Source organism: Nerophis lumbriciformis, linkage group LG31 (assembly GCF_033978685.3).
Source record: "Nerophis lumbriciformis linkage group LG31, RoL_Nlum_v2.1, whole genome shotgun sequence".
Taxonomy (NCBI): domain Eukaryota; kingdom Metazoa; phylum Chordata; class Actinopteri; order Syngnathiformes; family Syngnathidae; genus Nerophis; species Nerophis lumbriciformis.
The window spans coordinates 9,706,461-9,724,618 of record NC_084578.2 but is presented as its reverse complement, the minus strand read 5'-3'; the positions used below and the strand labels follow the sequence as shown (position 1 = coordinate 9,724,618).

Here is an 18,158-nt window from a genome sequence, read left to right as displayed (position 1 = left end):
TTCTGGCAACTACTCTTTCCACATTTTCCAACCCACTTCAACCGTTCCACCGTCCAAACATTCCTCTTAATCAGGACAAAAAAACTGGAACAATTTTTGGTTTTCCCGAAATTCCTGGAATTCCTTAATACCTTTTCTCAATCAAAAATGTTACTACTACAACATTTCTCAACCGATTTGAAAAATTCCAAAACCAACCATTTCAACTCATTCAGAACATTCAATTTTTTGTTTTTTTTAATTTTTCCCCAAAATCCTGCTTTTTCCGAAATAACCAAATTTCCATGAAATTCCTATTGAAATCAATGGGACATTTTTCAAAGTTCCACAATTCCCACATTTTTCATCTGATTGAAACCGTTCCAACTCCAAAATATTCAGCCTGTTCAAAATGGTGTGCTCTTTTTCAACAATTTTTGAAAAATTCCCAGATTTCCAAGAATTTCCCGTTTTCAGGGACATTTTTCCCCATTCTAAAAGAATTGTCCATTTTCCTAACTTCCACCATTTCCACATGTTTCAACCGATTCAAACCATTCCACCTTCAATATATTCCACTCATCCTGGAAATTCAAGTTCAAAGAAATTCCAGTACTTCCCATTTTTTCCAAACCCTTCTTTCTGGCAACTACTCTTTCCACATTTTCCAACCCACTTCAACCGTTCCACCGTCCAAACATTCCTCTTAATCAGGACAAAAAAACTGGAACAATTTTCGGTTTTCCCGAAATTCCTGGAATTCCTTAATACCTTTTCTCAATTAAAAATGTTACTACTACAACATTTCTCGACCGATTTGAAAAATTCCAACACCAACCATTTCAACTCATTCAGAACATTCAAGTTTTTGTTTTTTTAAATTTTTCCCCAAAATCCTGCTTTTTCCGAAATAACCAAATTTCCATGAAATTCCTATTGAAATCAATGGGACATTTTTCAAAGTTCCACAATTCCCACATTTTTCATCTGATTGAAACCGTTCCAACTCCAAAATATTCAGCCTGTTCAAAATGGTGTGCTCTTTTTCAACAATTTTTGAAAAATTCCCAGATTTCCAAGAATTTCCCGTTTTCAGGGACATTTTTCCCCATTCTAAAAGAATTGTCCATTTTCCTAACTTCCACCATTTCCACATGTTTCAACCGATTCAAACCATTCCACCTTCAATATATTCCACTCATCCTGGAAATTCAAGTTCAAAGAAATTCCAGTACTTCCCATTTTTTCCAAACCCTTCTTTCTGGCAACTACTCTTTCCACATTTTCCAACCCACTTCAACCGTTCCACCGTCCAAACATTCCTCTTAATCAGGACAAAAAAACTGGAACAATTTTCGGTTTTCCCGAAATTCCTGGAATTCCTTAATACCTTTTCTCAATTAAAAATGTTACTACTACAACATTTCTCAACCGATTTGAAAAATTCCAACACCAACCATTTCAACTCATTCAGAACATTCAATTTTTTGTTTTTTTAAATTTTTCCCCAAAATCCTGCTTTTTCCGAAATAACCAAATTTCCATGAAATTCCTATTGAAATCAATGGGACATTTTTCAAAGTTCCACAATTCCCACATTTTTCATCTGATTCAAACCGTTCCAACTCCAAAATATTCAGCCCGTTCAAAATGGTGTGCTCTTTTTCAACAATTTTTGAAAAATTCCCAGATTTCCAAGAATTTCCCGTTTTCAGGGACATTTTTCCCCATTCTAAAAGAATTGTCCATTTTCCTAACTTCCACCATTTCCACATGTTTCAACCGATTCAAACCATTCCACCTTCAATATATTCCACTCATCCTGGAAATTCAAATTCAAAAAAATTCCAGTACTTCCCATTTTTTCCAAACCCTTCTTTCTGGCAACTACTCTTTCTACATTTTCCAACCCACTTCAACCGTTCCACCGTCCAAACATTCCTCTTAATCAGGACAAAAAAACTGGAACAATTTTCGGTTTTCCCGAAATTCCTGGAATTCCTTAATACCTTTTCTCAATCAAAAATGTTACTACTACAACATTTCTCGACCGATTTGAAAAATTCCAACCTCAACCATTTCAACTCATTCAGAACATTCAAGTTTTTTGTTTTTTTTTATTTTTCCCCAAAATCCTGCTTTTTCCGAAATAACCAAATTTCCATGAAATTCCTATTGAAATCAATGGGACATTTTTCAAAGTTCCACAATTCCCACATTTTTCATCTGATTCAAACCGTTCCAACTCCAAAATATTCAGCCCGTTCAAAATGGTGTGCTCTTTTTCAACAATTTTTGAAAAATTCCCAGATTTCCAAGAATTTCCCGTTTTCAGGGACATTTTTCCCCATTCTAAAAGAATTGTCCATTTTCCTAACTTCCACCATTTCCACATGTTTCAACCGATTCAAACCATTCCACCTTCAATATATTCCACTCATCCTGGAAATTCAAATTCAAAAAAATTCCAGTACTTCCCATTTTTTCCAAACCCTTCTTTCTGGCAACTACTCTTTCTACATTTTCCAACCCACTTCAACCGTTCCACCGTCCAAACATTCCTCTTAATCAGGACAAAAAAACTGGAACAATTTTCGGTTTTCCCGAAATTCCTGGAATTCCTTAATACCTTTTCTCAATCAAAAATGTTACTACTACAACATTTCTCGACCGATTTGAAAAATTCCAACCTCAACCATTTCAACTCATTCAGAACATTCAAGTTTTTTGTTTTTTTTAATTTTCCCCAAAATCCTGCTTTTTCCGAAATAACCAAATTTCCATGAAATTCCTATTGAAATCAATGGGACATTTTTCAAAGTTCCACAATTCCCACATTTTTCATCTGATTGAAACCGTTCCAACTCCAAAATATTCAGCCTGTTCAAAATGGTGTGCTCTTTTTCAACAATTTTTGAAAAATTCTCAGATTTCCAAGAATTCCCAGTTTTCAGGGACATTTTTCCCCATTCTAAAAGAATTGTCCATTTTCCTAACTTCCACCATTTCCACATTTTTCAACCGATTCAAACCATTCCACCTTCAATATATTCCACTCATCCTGGAAATTCAAGTTCAAAAAAATTCCAGTGCTTCCCATTTTTTCCAAACCCTTCTTTCTGGCAACTACTCCTTCCACATTTTTCAACCCACTTCAACCGTTCCACCGTCCAATCATTCTTCTTAATCAGGAGAAAAAAACTAAGTTGTTTTTTCGAACTGGAACCATTTCCGGTTTTTCTGAAATTCCTGGAATTCTTCAATACCATTTCTCCATTAAAAATGTTATTACTTCAACATTTCTCGACCGATTTGAAACAATCCAATGGTTGCATGGAGATGGCTTGAAAACAGATTTTTAAAAATGAATACTTATATTGATTTTTGAAAATGATGAATCAATTTAGAATTTTTTTGTATGAATGATACCAGCATGAAGGTAATATCATATTACTATTAGACGCTCTTGTTCTATCTTTCTGTCAACACTTTTCTAATATATGTTTTGTTTTCATGTCCTCCCAGGTTCAGACTGCTCGAGAAACTTCACCATTCCCTCGGGTCTCATCGAGTCGCCGGGCTTCCCTGACAAATACCCCCATAACCTGGAGTGCTCCTTCATCATCATTGTGCCCCCCAGCATGGATGTGACCCTCACTTTCCTCACCTTTGACCTGGAGAATGACCCCTTGCCGGGCGCAGAGGGGGACTGCAAGTACGACTGGCTGGAAGTTTGGGACGGACTTCCTGGAGGTACGGCCACGATTGTTGCTTGAGCAATGTTACATTTCGATACACATTAGCCCAATCCGATATTGATATCAACCATCCGTCTGATATCAGCAAAAACAAAAAACTAACAAATGATATCGGTTTGCATGTAAAGCAGTCCTGCAGCTAAATAAGCAAACAAGGTTGGGGTTTTCTTGCATTTTAGTTGTTTACAAAAAGAGATACATGGTAGGCTGTAGGCTACTAGGAGCAAGCAGCTACACAACAGCTAAGCACACAATAGCACACAAGCTAGACATACATAAAAAGTGACCTTAATTGAACAATATTGCAATCTAAAACAGCACATTTATCAATATAAACAAGTATCAAATAATCATAGTTGCATATTACTTTCACATACAAAGTCCCCAGGCCAGATGTATATACGTAACCAGTAACAAATGTGTTCGCATTATTCAACTGACTTAATTATTGTGGGGGTAAAAAAACAAAAAAAATGCCACTCCACTTCAACTTGAAGACCGTATTAGTGTCATGTCTGTGTAATCATGTTTTGTATTAGTCATGTTTTGTTTTGTTTAGTTATTGAACTCTTTAGTTTCTGGCTTTTTACTCCCTTGTCTTGTTTCCATGATTACCCATTTGTTTCACCTGTTCCACGTTTGGACTCATTGTGCACTGTCACCATAGCAACCCATTAGTTTTCACCTGTCACGTCACGCACCTGTTTCACGTTTTGAGTCACGCACCTGTTTTCGTTAATCATGTCTGTAGTATTTAAGTTCATTGTTTTCAGTTTGTCTTTCTGGTGACATCCCACATTTATGCTTCTGCACACTCTCCACACACCCTTAAGACCCTTGCTGCTCTTTTTTCATGCCGGTTTCTCGTCCAAGTAAGTTTTCTTTATTCATGCCATAGTTTGCAAGTTTTGTTTCATTGTTCATAGTTTCTGCCTTTGTGCAAGTTTTGTGTTTCTCGTCAAGTTTTGTACTTCCGCCCCTGTGCGTGCCTTTTGTTTGATCCTTTTTTTTTTTGTAGTTATAGTGTTTAAATAAATCATGTACTCCCCTTCACACCACGTATGGTCCAAATCTTTTGCACCTCGGGAGAACAAACCACGCCACAGTCCTAGTCGTGACAATTAGTCCATTCCAGATGGTTAATAATGAATAGTTTTGTGTTTTTTATACCGACCATTGTTCTCTGTTTGATTCATTTCACTTGATCAAACTTTTTCTAACATTATACACTACAAAATAATAGAAATATGTGTTATGATTTGGGCTGATATCGTTTTGGACTAATATGGTGTCGGCCAATACTCAATGCTCCAATATTGGAATTGTAACGGAAGTGAAAAACTTATATGATATATAAAAATATAAAAAACAAACAACTACCAAAGTTGTTGTCATTTTTTAAAAGCATTTCCTATCTAAAATTTTTGTTTTGTTTAAAAAAATAAAATTGTGGTGTGTTGGGAGGGCCAAGCAGGTATTGAATTGATTTCTATTACCGTATTTTACGGTCTATAGAGCGCATCGGTATTTAAGCCGCACACACCAGGTTTTAGAAGAAATAAAAAAAATGTATTTGTACCAATACGAAAGATTTTGTAAATGTTTCCAAACAGTGTCTCTAACAAGGTAGTAAAACGGATGATCAAACAAAACAGAAGTCATCGTCATGGACCCGCTATCAGCGGAAGCTAGCTCTCCAATCAGCTAAACCGACTCAATAACTCCACGGTGACGTTTTGGTGAATTTAAAAAACTGAAACAATACAAAAATAATTAATAATATTAACACAAGACACTTGTAAACGTGTTGGCATATTCGCTACTGCTAATAATGCTAGCTTGATCCCATTACGATAGCACATACATATATTAATGAAAACACTCCTACAGACACCACACGTGGGACGGTTTAATAAGTATGAATTGTTTTAGGTATATTGTAAAATTGAAAAATAATGTTGCTTGGAGTGATCCTTTCTGCTCAGTGGCCTTGTGGTTAGAGTGTCCGCCCTGATATCGGTAGGTCGTGAGTCATAACAAAGACTATAAAAATGAGACCCGTTTCCTCCCTGTTTGGCACTCTCAGCATCAAGGGTTGGAATTGGGGCGTTAAATCACCAAAAATTATTCCCGACCACAGCCACCGCTGCTGCTCACTGCTCCCCTCACCTCCCAGGGGGTGGAACAAGGGGATGGGTCAAATGCAGAGGGTAATTTCACCACACCTAGTGTGTGTGTGACACTGTCAGTGGTACTTTAACTTTAACTTTCGAGCAGAAATACTGTGGGCGAATAGTAGACGAAACAGGACTTACACTTCCGGTTCAAGCTACGAAACAGGAAGTACATTTTCAACAACAAAACGATGGTGCCATGTCACACAATAACACACCTTTTCAGTGTGTTTGCTTGTTGTTGTATTTTTTTTTAACTATTAGCATTATGTCTGCCAGCAAAGAAAAATCCTTAGATTAGCCGCTCCGTTTTATAAACCGCAGGGTCAAAGCATGGGGAAAAAGTAGCGGCTTATATTCCGGAAAAGACGGCAATTTCAATGGACAGAGCTGACTTGAGCAACATGCTCCTGAGTTGAGGTACCACCGTACTAGGGGTGTAACGGTACGTGTATTTGTATTGAACCGTTTCGGTACGGGGGTTCCGGTTCGGTTCGGAGGTATACCGAACGAGTTTCCACACAGACATATTAAGTAGCGTAACGCACGTTGTGTAAACAATGCACACCGAAGCACAACACACGGCATGCTAGCAGCTAACGGGCTAGGATAGACTGACCATACGTCCTCTTTTCACCGGACATGTCCTCTTTTGCGGAGTTTCTTAAATGCCTCAAATGTCCGGCATTTTGAGTTAGGGTTGCGTGTATTTTCAATGTACGTTCAGGGTTAAGAAGGGGTTAAAAACAAAACAAATTGTGCGTGCAGCAGCATTGGTGAGGGAGGGGCAGAGACAGAGAGAGAGAGAGAGTTATGATAAACGTGCATGCTTTTTATCCATAGATTTATCAGATTACATTTTTTATTATCTATAGCAGGGGTGTCAAAAGTGTGCCCCGGAGGCCATTTGCGGCCCACAGCTAATGTTTTAAAGGCCCACGGCACATTCTAAAAATACTATTAAAATAAACAAAAACATAACAAAAGTGAAATAAAAAAGCTTAAAGGTTAAATGTAATTTAGAAAAAGTTGCAATGTTGACTAATAAAACAAAGCTGTTTTTTTTTTTTTCTTTCAAACTGTCATTGCTCAAAACATAATATTGAATCAAAATCAATGTTATTATGAATTATTGACCTATCCAAGGTTCCCATTACTTCACATCAAATATTCAACTAAGAAAAATATTTTTGGTGGAAGATTTTGCAAATTTGGTAAATAAATAACCCCAAAATGTATATTTTGTTGTTTTCTTACTGTACCGAAAATAAACCGAACCGTGACCTCTAAACCGAGGTACGTACCGAACCAACATTTTTGTGTACCGTTACACCCCTAATATATATATATATATATATATATATATATATATATATATATATATATATATATATATATATATATATATATATATATATATACACACACACAGCATTGGTGAGGGAGGGGCAGAGACAGAGAGAGAGAGAGAGTTATGATAAACGTGCATGCTTTTTATCCATAGATTTATCAGATTACATTTTTTATTATCTATAGCAGGGGTGTCAAAAGTGTGCCCCGGAGGCCATTTGCGGCCCACAGCACATTCTAAAAATACTATTAAAATAAACAAAAACATAACAAAAGTGAAATAAAAAAGCTTAAAGGTTAAATGTAATTTAGAAAAAGTTGCAATGTTGACTAATAAAACAAAGCTGTTTTTTTTTTTTCTTTCAAACTGTCATTGCTCAAAACATAATATTGAATCAAAATCAATGTTATTATGAATTATTGACCTATCCAAGGTTCCCATTACTTCACATCAAATATTCAACTAAGAAAAATATTTTTGGTGGAAGATTTTGCAAATTTGGTAAATAAATAACCCCAAAATGTATATTTTGTTGTTTTCTTACTGTACCGAAAATAAACCGAACCGTGACCTCTAAACCGAGGTACGTACCGAACCAACATTTTTGTGTACCGTTACACCCCTAATATATATATATATATATATATATATATATATATATATATATATATATACATATATATATATATATATACACACACACACACAGCATTGGTGAGGGAGGGGCAGAGACAGAGAGAGAGAGAGAGTTATGATAAACGTGCATGCTTTTTATCCATAGATTTATCAGATTACATTTTTTATTATCTATAGCAGGGGTGTCAAAAGTGAGCCCCGGAGGCCATTTGCGGCCCACAGCTAATGTTTTAAAGGCCCACGGCACATTCTAAAAATACTATTAAAATAAACAAAAACATAACAAAAGTGAAATAAAAAAGCTTAAAGGTCAAATGTAAATTAGAAAAAGTTGCAATGTTGACTAATACTTTTTTCTTTCAAACTGTCATTGCTCAAAACATAATATTGAATCAAAATCAATGTTATTATGAATTATTGACCTATCCAAATATTCCACTAAGAAAAATATTTTTGGTAGAAGATTTTGCAAATTTGGTAAATAAATAACCCCAAAATTTATATTTTGTTGTTTTCTTACTGTACCAAAAATGAACCGAACCGTGACCTCTAAACCGAGGTACGTACCGAACCGAAATTTTTGTGTACCGTTACACCCCTACACCGTACTGTCCAAAGAAGCAATACATGAAAGCAGTGCTGTCCCACAGCTCTCACACAGTCCTCCACTGATGGGATTCCACTCACATCACGGTGGACCACGCTTTCCAAAGTGAAGTGAAGAGTGCTTCTCCCTGCCTACATCTGTATCGATTTAGGTAGAATAGCAACTATTTTAGTAGTTGTGCGTTGGTAGATAAAAAGCCGAGCTTCCAGGCAAAATGTTGGCACCCACCTTGGAGAAAGTGCATACATTTTCATGGGGAAAATGAAATAAAGAGTGGCTGAGTGGAGAGGAGGTGAGGGGGTTAGGATATTTCTGTTCTCGCTGCCGGAAATACTGGAGGGAGTCGAGAGGGATAAAAATCCACTGGATAGAGATGAGAAGGGGGGAAGAAACGAAAGGAAGGAGAGGTGCGGTGGAAGGAAGAGAAAAAATATGAAATGTTAAAATGAATATGTGGAGGCCGGGAGACCTCTGGTTTTCCTCCAGAACAGGGAAGAAAATAGAAGGATAGTGGAGTTAGGAGAAGAAACATTGAAATGAAAGCAGCTAAATAAATATTTAGTCTTTAATTACAAAACCCCAAAACCAGTGAAGTTGGCACGTTGTGTAAATGGTAAATAAAAACAGAATACAATGATTTGCAAATCCTTTTTCAACTTTTATTCAATTGAATAGACTGCAAAGACAAGATATTTAATGTTCCAACTGAGAAACTTGAATTCATTTAGAATTTTATTGCAAAAAAGTTGGCACACGGGCATTTTTACCACTGTGTTACATGGCCTTTCCTTTTAACAACACTCAGTAAACGTTTGGGAACTGAGACCAATTTTTGAAGCTTTTCAGGTGGAATTCTTTCCCATTCTTGCTTGATGTACAGCTTAAGTCGTTCAACAGTTCGTTGTGCTATTTTAGGCTTCATAATGAGCCACACATTTTCAATGGGAGACAGGTCTGGACTACAGGCAGGCCAGTCTAGTACACACACTCTTTTACTACGAAGCCACGCTGTTGTAACAAGGGGCTTGGCATTGTCTTGCTGAAATAAGCAGGGGCGTCCATGATAACGTTGCTTAGATGGCAACATATGTTGCTCCAAAACCTTTTAACAACACTCAGTAAACGTTTGGGATTTTGAAGCTTTTCAGGTGGAATTCTTTCCCATTTTTGCTTGATGTACAGCTTAAGTCGTTCAACAGTCCGGGGGTCTCCGTTGTGGTATTTTAGGCTTCATAATGCGCTACACATTTTCAATGGGAGACAGGTCTGGACTACAGGCAGGCCAGTCTAGTACACGCACTCTTTTACTACAAAGCCACGCTGTTGTAACATGGGGCTTGGCATTGTCTTGCTGAAATAAGCAGGGGCGTCCATGATAACGTTGCCTAGATGGCAACATATGTTGCTCCAAAACCTGTATGTACCTTTCAGCATTAATGGTGCCTTCACAGATGTGTAAGTTACCCATGTCTTGGGCATTAATACACCCCCATACCATCACAGATGCTGGCTTTTCAACTTTGCGCCTATAACAATCCGGATGGTTCTTTTCCTCTTTGGTCGTCCACATTTTCCAAAAAACAATTTGAACACTTTTCCACTTTGCGTCAGTCCATCTTAGATGAGCTCAAGCCCAGCGAAGCTAGCAGCGTTTCTGGGTGTTGTTGATAAATGGCTTTGGCTTTGCACAGTAGAGTTTTAACTTGCACTTACAGATGTAGCGACCAACTGTAGTTACTGACAGTGGTTTTCTGAAGTGTTCCTGAGCCCATGTGGTGATATCCTTTACACATTGATGTCGCTTTTTGATGCAGTATCGCCTGAGGGATCGAAGGTCACGGCCTTGCAGTTACATACAGTGAATTCTCCAGATTCTCTGAACCTTTTGATGATATTACGGACCATAGATGGTGAAATTCCTTGCAATAACTCGTTGAGAAAGGTTGTTCTTAAACTGTTGGACAATTTGCTCACGCATTTGTTGACAAAGTGGTGACCCTCGTCCCATCCTTGTTTGGGAATGACTGAGCATTTTAATGGAAGCTGCTTTTATACCCAATCATGGCACCCACCTGTTCCCAATTAGCCTGTTCACCTGTGGGATGTTCCAAATAAGTGTTTGATGAGCATTCCTCAACTTCCTCAGTCTTTTTTGCCACTTGTGCCAGCTTTTTTTAAACATGTTGCAGGCATCAAATTCCAAACGAGCTAATATTTGCAAATAATAACAAAGTTTTCCAGTTCGAATGTTAAATATCTTGTCTTTGCAGTCTATTCAATTGAATATAGGTTGAAAAAGATTTGCAAATCATTGTATTCTGTTTTTTTTTAAAGATTTTACGAACGTGCCAATTTCACTGGTTTTGGGTTTTGTATTTAATCTTTAATTATATTGAATTTAGTTTTATTATTTTGAAACTGAACTTGTCCACTGGGACAGATCACGTGTCTCATTCATTACCTTGCAACTTGTGCAAGAATGATACAGTAGTGCATGTATCTGTGTGAATATCAATAAACATGAATATAGTGCCATAGGCAGAGAATAGTAAGCACCAATTAAAAACTGTTATTTTTTTAGGTGTAAGTTGAAAACTTGTGGGAAAAATTGTGTGGAAGATGAAATAATAAATACTAAAGCGGGATTCCAGGAAACCTTTTGGAATGAAAATACAACTTTGAGGATGTTGGAAAGGAAGGAAAATGCACAGGATGAGAGCTAAAGGTGAAGGACTTTTATTTGAGTTGTTCAGGAGGACACGAGAAGCAGGAAGAGATAACGACAAGCTGATGAAGTAATGATGTTTTGTTTTCTTGCACACTGCCTTACACTGCAAATGACATTCTACTTGCAAGCATTTAACATTTTATTTCTCGGATATAGTTTTAAGGGGTATTTTCCGGACTATAGAGCAGACCTACTACATTTTTTAGAAGAAAATATATATTTTTCCATTCCATTTTACACTCCAGACTATAAGCCATATATTAGACTTAGACTTCCTTTTTATTGTCATTCAAATTTGAACTTTACAGTACAGATAAGGACAAAATTTCGTTGCATTAGCTCATGGTAGTGCAGGATAAAAAAGCAATAAGGTGCATATATAAATAAATAAATAGGTTACTGTACAGATAAATATATTGCACTTTTTCATATATATTGTCTTTTTTATTTAATCCATTTAGGAGGGAATTGAGGGGATAGTTATGATGCGTTCAAGAGTCTTACGGCCTGAGGGAAGAAGCTGTTACAGAACCTGGAGGTTCTGCTTCGGAGGCTGCGGAACCTCTATATATATAAATCTTGTGAAATTATATATATACAGTGTTTCCCACAGGACAGGCATCTATTTGTGGTGGTGTGGTCGGGGGGTGGCGGCGGCAGCGGCGATGACCAAGAAGAACGCGGAGTTGGAATATAATTACAACATTTTATGTACATATTTATATACAGATTTGAACAATTAGTGATTCACTGAAATATATTTATTAATTGTGGTTCTTACAAAAAATATATCTTATAAAATATAAAAGCTAAAATGTCTCTTTAAGCTCTGCCCCTTTAATTAGTGAATACTAAATAATTTAACTTTAGCCTACTACTACAACCATATTATTTACCAGCAACATGAAGTGAAACAGAGGCAGAGGTGTCCTGCCACAGTCAGTCAACCTCCTCCTCCTCCTCCTGCTGCTGCTGAACAGGTCGCACCTGTGGTCCGGGCTGTAGGCCTACCTCCTCTCCAAGTCGAGCCCTTTTCGGCCGTTGAAAATATTTTTCTATACTCCTCTGTGTGAAGGAGTGAACATACAACATTAGAATTTATTACTAACGAGCAGAACCGCTCTATGTACAGTGCCGTCTAATCTTAAGCGGCAGCAGCTCAACACATGCAGGGTTCAACGTTAAGGTTTTTTTCTACTTGCCCGACTTCTCAAATCTACTTGCCCCAATATTTTTACTTGTCCTGCCTAGGTTTTTTTCTGGCTGTGTAGTGCTCATGGCTTATATCTTACTAAAATTCTTCTCGTTGACTATTTACAACACTACACAGTATTTATTATTATTATTATCTATAATTACATTTAAATGGCATTGCATACATGTAAAATTAAATGCTATTTCACATTATTTGACCAGTAGCAGTTACACCCATCTGAACAGGTCAGCCACCTGTTTAAAGCCCGATCACAGTTGAAATCTTGAAATGAAGGGCCTTTAATGGCCAAAACATTAACCTGGACAACATTTTAACGGCTGGTTGGCTCAGATTTTATTCTTTTCATTGCATTCACATGCTGCAGTGGACAGTGGACAATTTAGCTTCAGTCCACGTGTGTTTATTGACAACAGGGTTATAACCTGGACACGTTAGCTCGTCGGTATGAAAACAGGTGACTGTTACTACGTGCGTCTGCCCCGGACCCCGAGTCAAACAGCGGCAGTGTTAATGAAGCAGCGTCAGGCTGCTCACCGTCAGTGAAACGCTCGGTGAAATCGCGGATTACCTTAAATATATGACGAGCCGCGAGCGATGCAGCTATAACCTATCTATCTATAACCTATATTACCCTCGTATTTTGATCCCGTCCGTCCGTCCCTCTTCTTCTTCTTCTTCTTCTTCTGGCCCACCAGATGAATTAAGGGCTATTGGCGGAGTTACAATGCATAGTAGGCTACCGCCACCTACTGCACCGGAGTTGTAACTACAAGCAACATTCACAGACAGTCCCATTGCTTTTATGAGCGGTCGAGCGAGTCAAAAGCCGAAAAATCTATTTGTGGCGGACGTAATTCTTTCGTGGCGGGCCGCCACAAATAAATGAATGTGTGGGAAACACTGATATATATAGACAGAAATATTTTGTAAAGTTTTATTTACATACTTAATTGTTTCCAAACAGTGCCTGTAACATGGCAGTAAAACGGCTGATCACACAAAACAGAAGTTATTGTCATGGACAATCAGCTAAACAGACTCAATAACTCCACGGTGACGTTTTGGTGAATTTACTGAGGAATTTGTGAAACTGAAACAATACAAAAAGAATGCCGTTGTAAGGTAAAGACACTAACACAGCATATTGGCTATTGCTAACGACGCTAGCTTCATTACATGACGATAGCGCATACAAAAATGCACGAAAACACTCCTAGAGAAATCACACGCGGGACGGTGTAGTACGTACGAATAGTTTTAGTTAAAACTTACAATGAAGAATGCAAACGAGTAGAAATGCTACGGACGACTAGAAGACGGGACGGCAATTGTACTTCCGGTCAAAAGCTCTGAACAGAAGGGCCCCTGCAGTGAGGGAACTCGTAGAAAAGATGGCGCCACAGCACAAACAATAACACACCTTTTCATTGTCTTTGCTTGTTTTATTTTTTGAGATCATCGCCTTTTTGACATTATGGCCACCAGTGAAAATAAATGCATATATTAGCCACACCGTTTTAGAAGTACTCATTTTTAGTGATTGACTTTACATCATTATCTTAATTTGTTTGCACGAATAATTATATTGTGTCTATTCTAGTTAAAATATGTTGAAATTTAAAAAAAATTACTATTGAAATAAGATATTTTTGGTTTTCTCCACATAGAAAATCTTGTTTAAAGATTCCGCAAATCTTGAGAATGCTTCGTTGAGAATTGCAATTTGAATGATCTAGAAATAGTCTTAGTGGCCACATACGTGGACAGCACCTTTTAGCTCTTATTTCCAAAATTGTGTACACTACTGAATTAGGGTCTTATGGCCGCTTATGTGGACACTTGTACTGCCATCTGGTGGTGTCAAAAGAGTATAACATACAATGGAATTTGCGGAAAAAAAGTGTAAAAATACAAATTAGCATGTCACTAAACATGAAGTACACGTTTGTGTACTTATGGACTAAGTACATCATATCAAAAGATGATTTTTATTTTTTATTCTAATTAGGGTCCAATAAGCCCAAATAGCAAAGAGAAATTAAAAAAAAGCATGTAAACAAACAGCTTGGGCCTTAGAGGTTAATCGAGAATCAAGTAAAATTTGACTAGCAACATGGACATTTTTTGGTATTTTTTTTCCTAATATCTAGTCTTATTATCTTATATCTTGTCAGCTCTTTTTTGCAGTTTAAATCCTACAGTGAGTAAAGCTGGTTGGTTTTGCCTCATTCCTGTGAGAATCCTGCGTGCGACTGAAGCATTTAGGAGTGGGACTATATGTGCTCAAACAACCACCAGGTGGCATCTGTGAGCAGATAATATCGTATCATTTCTTTCGGACTTGTCAGGTCTTATCAGATCCGTACTGCATTCTCCGTTATATATTTACGAGCTAAATAAAGAACAATTAGGATATAATGTTATCTTTTCTGCTGTTTACAAAAAAGCTTTACTGCCGTTAACATAATGTCAGTTATTCCTTCTATTTTCTTCCCCCTCACCACTATCAGGAGAAGAGTTATTACTATTGTTTGCTCAAGAGGCCTATTTCAAATATCCACCCATTCCAAAAGGGGGGGAAAAAAATCAATAGCACTGATCGATTGCTGGCTGTTTTCTCATCTTCTACCTCCTCCACGAGCTTCAACATGTGTGTGTCTGGATGTGAGGGAGCGTTCAGCGCCTATAAATGTGCTGTCCTGGCTCCCAACCCTTCAAACACACACACACCCCGGGGCCCGATATCATGCTCATCTGTTTGTGATGACATATACAAGTTGCTGTTTCAGAGAAGGCGACAGTGAATGCATCACTTAGGTCTTTGGATCTACTCACACACACACACACACACACACACACACACACACACACACACACGCACGCACGCACACACACACACTCACGCACATTCTTGTACTTGTTACATTCTTGAGACCTCCGAAAAATGCCTACCTCTTTAGGACCACCCTTTCTAGATATATAAAGAAGTGTATTTACAACATTAATAATATATACATACTATGCAGAAATAAAAAAGCTTGTTGTGAAAAAGTTGGAATTTCACAAGAAAAAGGTCACAATTTCACAAGAAAAACGTAGAATTTTGGCAGTGTTATAATAAAAGTCGTCATTTTACCATACGCAAGTTAAAATTTTACAAAAAAAACTGAACATTTGTGCAATATTATGAGAAAAGTTGACATTTTACTCAATAACAGTCGCAATTTTACAAGAAAAGCCAAAAATGTTGGCAATTTTATGAAGAGTCGTAATTTTACTCGACAAAAGTCACAATTTTATAAGAATACGTAACATTTTTGGCGATATTGTAATAATAGTCGGAATTTTACTCGGCAAAATCGTGACAAAAGTCATCATTTTACTCAAAAAATGTCACTATTTTACAAGAACAACAAAAAGTCAGAAATTTATATGACAAATGTTGCCATTTTGCATTAAAAAGTAATAATTTCGCATAAAACAGTAATAATTTTACGAGAAAATATTGCAATATTACAGAAACAAAAAGAATATAAGAAATTGTTCCCAGTTTTATAATAAAAAAAGTTGACACACAACATTTTTTTTGTTTTTTGTTTTTTGTTTCTAATTGGTTTTTAATCTTCATTATTTACTTCAAATTATTACAGTATGTATACACACATATATATATATATATATATATTTTTTTCTTTTTTTAATTTTTTTTTTTTTTTTTTGTATTCATTTTGGCCAAAGGGGGTGCATTTCAATTTCTTCCACACACTTATTATTGCATATATTGGCCAGAGGGGGAGCACTTCGAATTTTTACACACATTTGTTATTTCATATATTGACCAGAGGGGGAGCACTTTTAAAACCGACACACAGTCAATTTGAAAAATCCCTCTTTTTTGGGACCACCCTAATTTTGATAGATTTCACCACCAGGGGTGCAAATGAGACATTCTCTATTTGATGCAATGGTTTTCCGTATTGGGACCATGATTTATGTCCTAACTTGTTCACACCTCCTCATATGGACGGTACTTTTCCTTGTTGATGTCTCAAGAAGGGTGGAAAATACAAGAACACACACACACACACACACACACACACACACACACACACACACACACACACACACACACACACACACACACACACACGTTCTTGTACTTGTTACATTCTTGAGCTCTCCGAAAAATGCCTACCTCTTTAGGACCACCCTTTCTAGATATATAAAGAAATTTATTTACAACATTAATAATATATACATACTATGCAAATATAAAAAAGCTTGTTGTGAAAAAGTTGTAATTTCACAAGAAAAAGGTCACAATTTCACAAGAAAAACTTAGAATTTTGGCAGTGTTATAATAAAAGTTGTCATTTTACCATACGCAAGTTAAAATTTTACAAGAAAAACTGAACATTTGTGCAATGTTATGAGAAAAGTTGGAATTTTACTCAATAACAGTCGCAATTTTACGAGAAAAGCCAAAAATGTTGGCAATTTTATGAAGAGTCGTAATTTTACTCGACAAAAGTCACAATTTTATAAGAATACGTAGCATTTTTGGCAATATTATAATAATAATCGGAATTTTCATCATTTTACTCGAAAAATTTCACTATTTTACAAGAACAACAAAAAAAGTTGGCAATATTGTGATGAAAGTCAGAAATGTATATGACAAATGTTGCCATTTTGCATTAAAAAGTAATAATTTCGCATAAAACAGTAATAATTTTACGAGAAAATATTGCAATATTACAGAAACAAAAAGAATATAAGAAATTGTTCCCAGTTTTATAAAAAAAAAAGTTGACACATTGTGAGAAAAAGACTGCTTTTAGTAAAACATTTTTTTTTGTTTTTTGTTTTTTTGTTTCTAATTGGTTTTTAATCTTCATTATTTACTTCAAGTTATTACAGTATGTATACATATATATATATATATATATATATATATATATATTTATTTTTTTTTTGTATTCATTTTGGCCAAAGGGGGGTCATTTCAATTTCTTACACACACTTATTATTGTATATATTGGCCAGAAGGGGAGCACTTAGAATTTTTACACACGCTTGTTATTTCATATATTGACCAGAGGGGGAGCACTTTTAAAACCGACACACAGTCAATTTGAAAAATCCCTCCTTTTTGGGACCACCCTAATTTTGATAGATTTCACCACCGGGGGTGCAAATGAGACATTCTCTATTAGATGCAATGGTTTTCCCTATTGGGACCATGATTTATGTCCTAACTTGTTCACACCTCCTCATATGGACGGTACTTTTCCTTGTTGATGTCTCAAGAAGGGTGGAAAACACAAGAACACACACACATACACACACACACACACACACACACACACACACACACACACACATACACACACACACACACGCACACACACACACACACACACACACACACACACACACACATTCTTGTACTTGTTACATTCTTGAGATCTCCGAAAAATGCCTACCTCTTTAGGACCACCCTTTCTAGATATATAAAGAAATGTACTTACAACATTAATAATATATACATACTATGCAAATATAAAAAAGCTTGTTGTGAAAAAGTTGGAATTTCACAAGAAAAAGGTCACAATTTCACAAGAAAAACTTGGAATTTTGGCAGTATTATCATAAAAGTCGTCATTTACCATACGCAATTTAAAATTTTACAAGAAAAACTGAACATTT

General features: G+C 36.5%; 1 protein-coding gene across 1 annotated transcript in view; it reads left to right on the top strand.

Annotated features, from left to right (window-relative positions):
• The window catches only part of LOC133574147 (neuropilin-2-like), a 335,141-nt gene that overhangs the window by 105,615 nt on the left and 211,368 nt on the right, over nucleotides 1-18,158 (top strand). Inside the window, exon 4 of the mRNA XM_061926222.1 lies at nucleotides 3,505-3,732. Coding sequence (XP_061782206.1) covers nucleotides 3,505-3,732 — 228 coding nt within the window. The remainder of the gene's footprint in view (nucleotides 1-3,504; nucleotides 3,733-18,158) is intronic.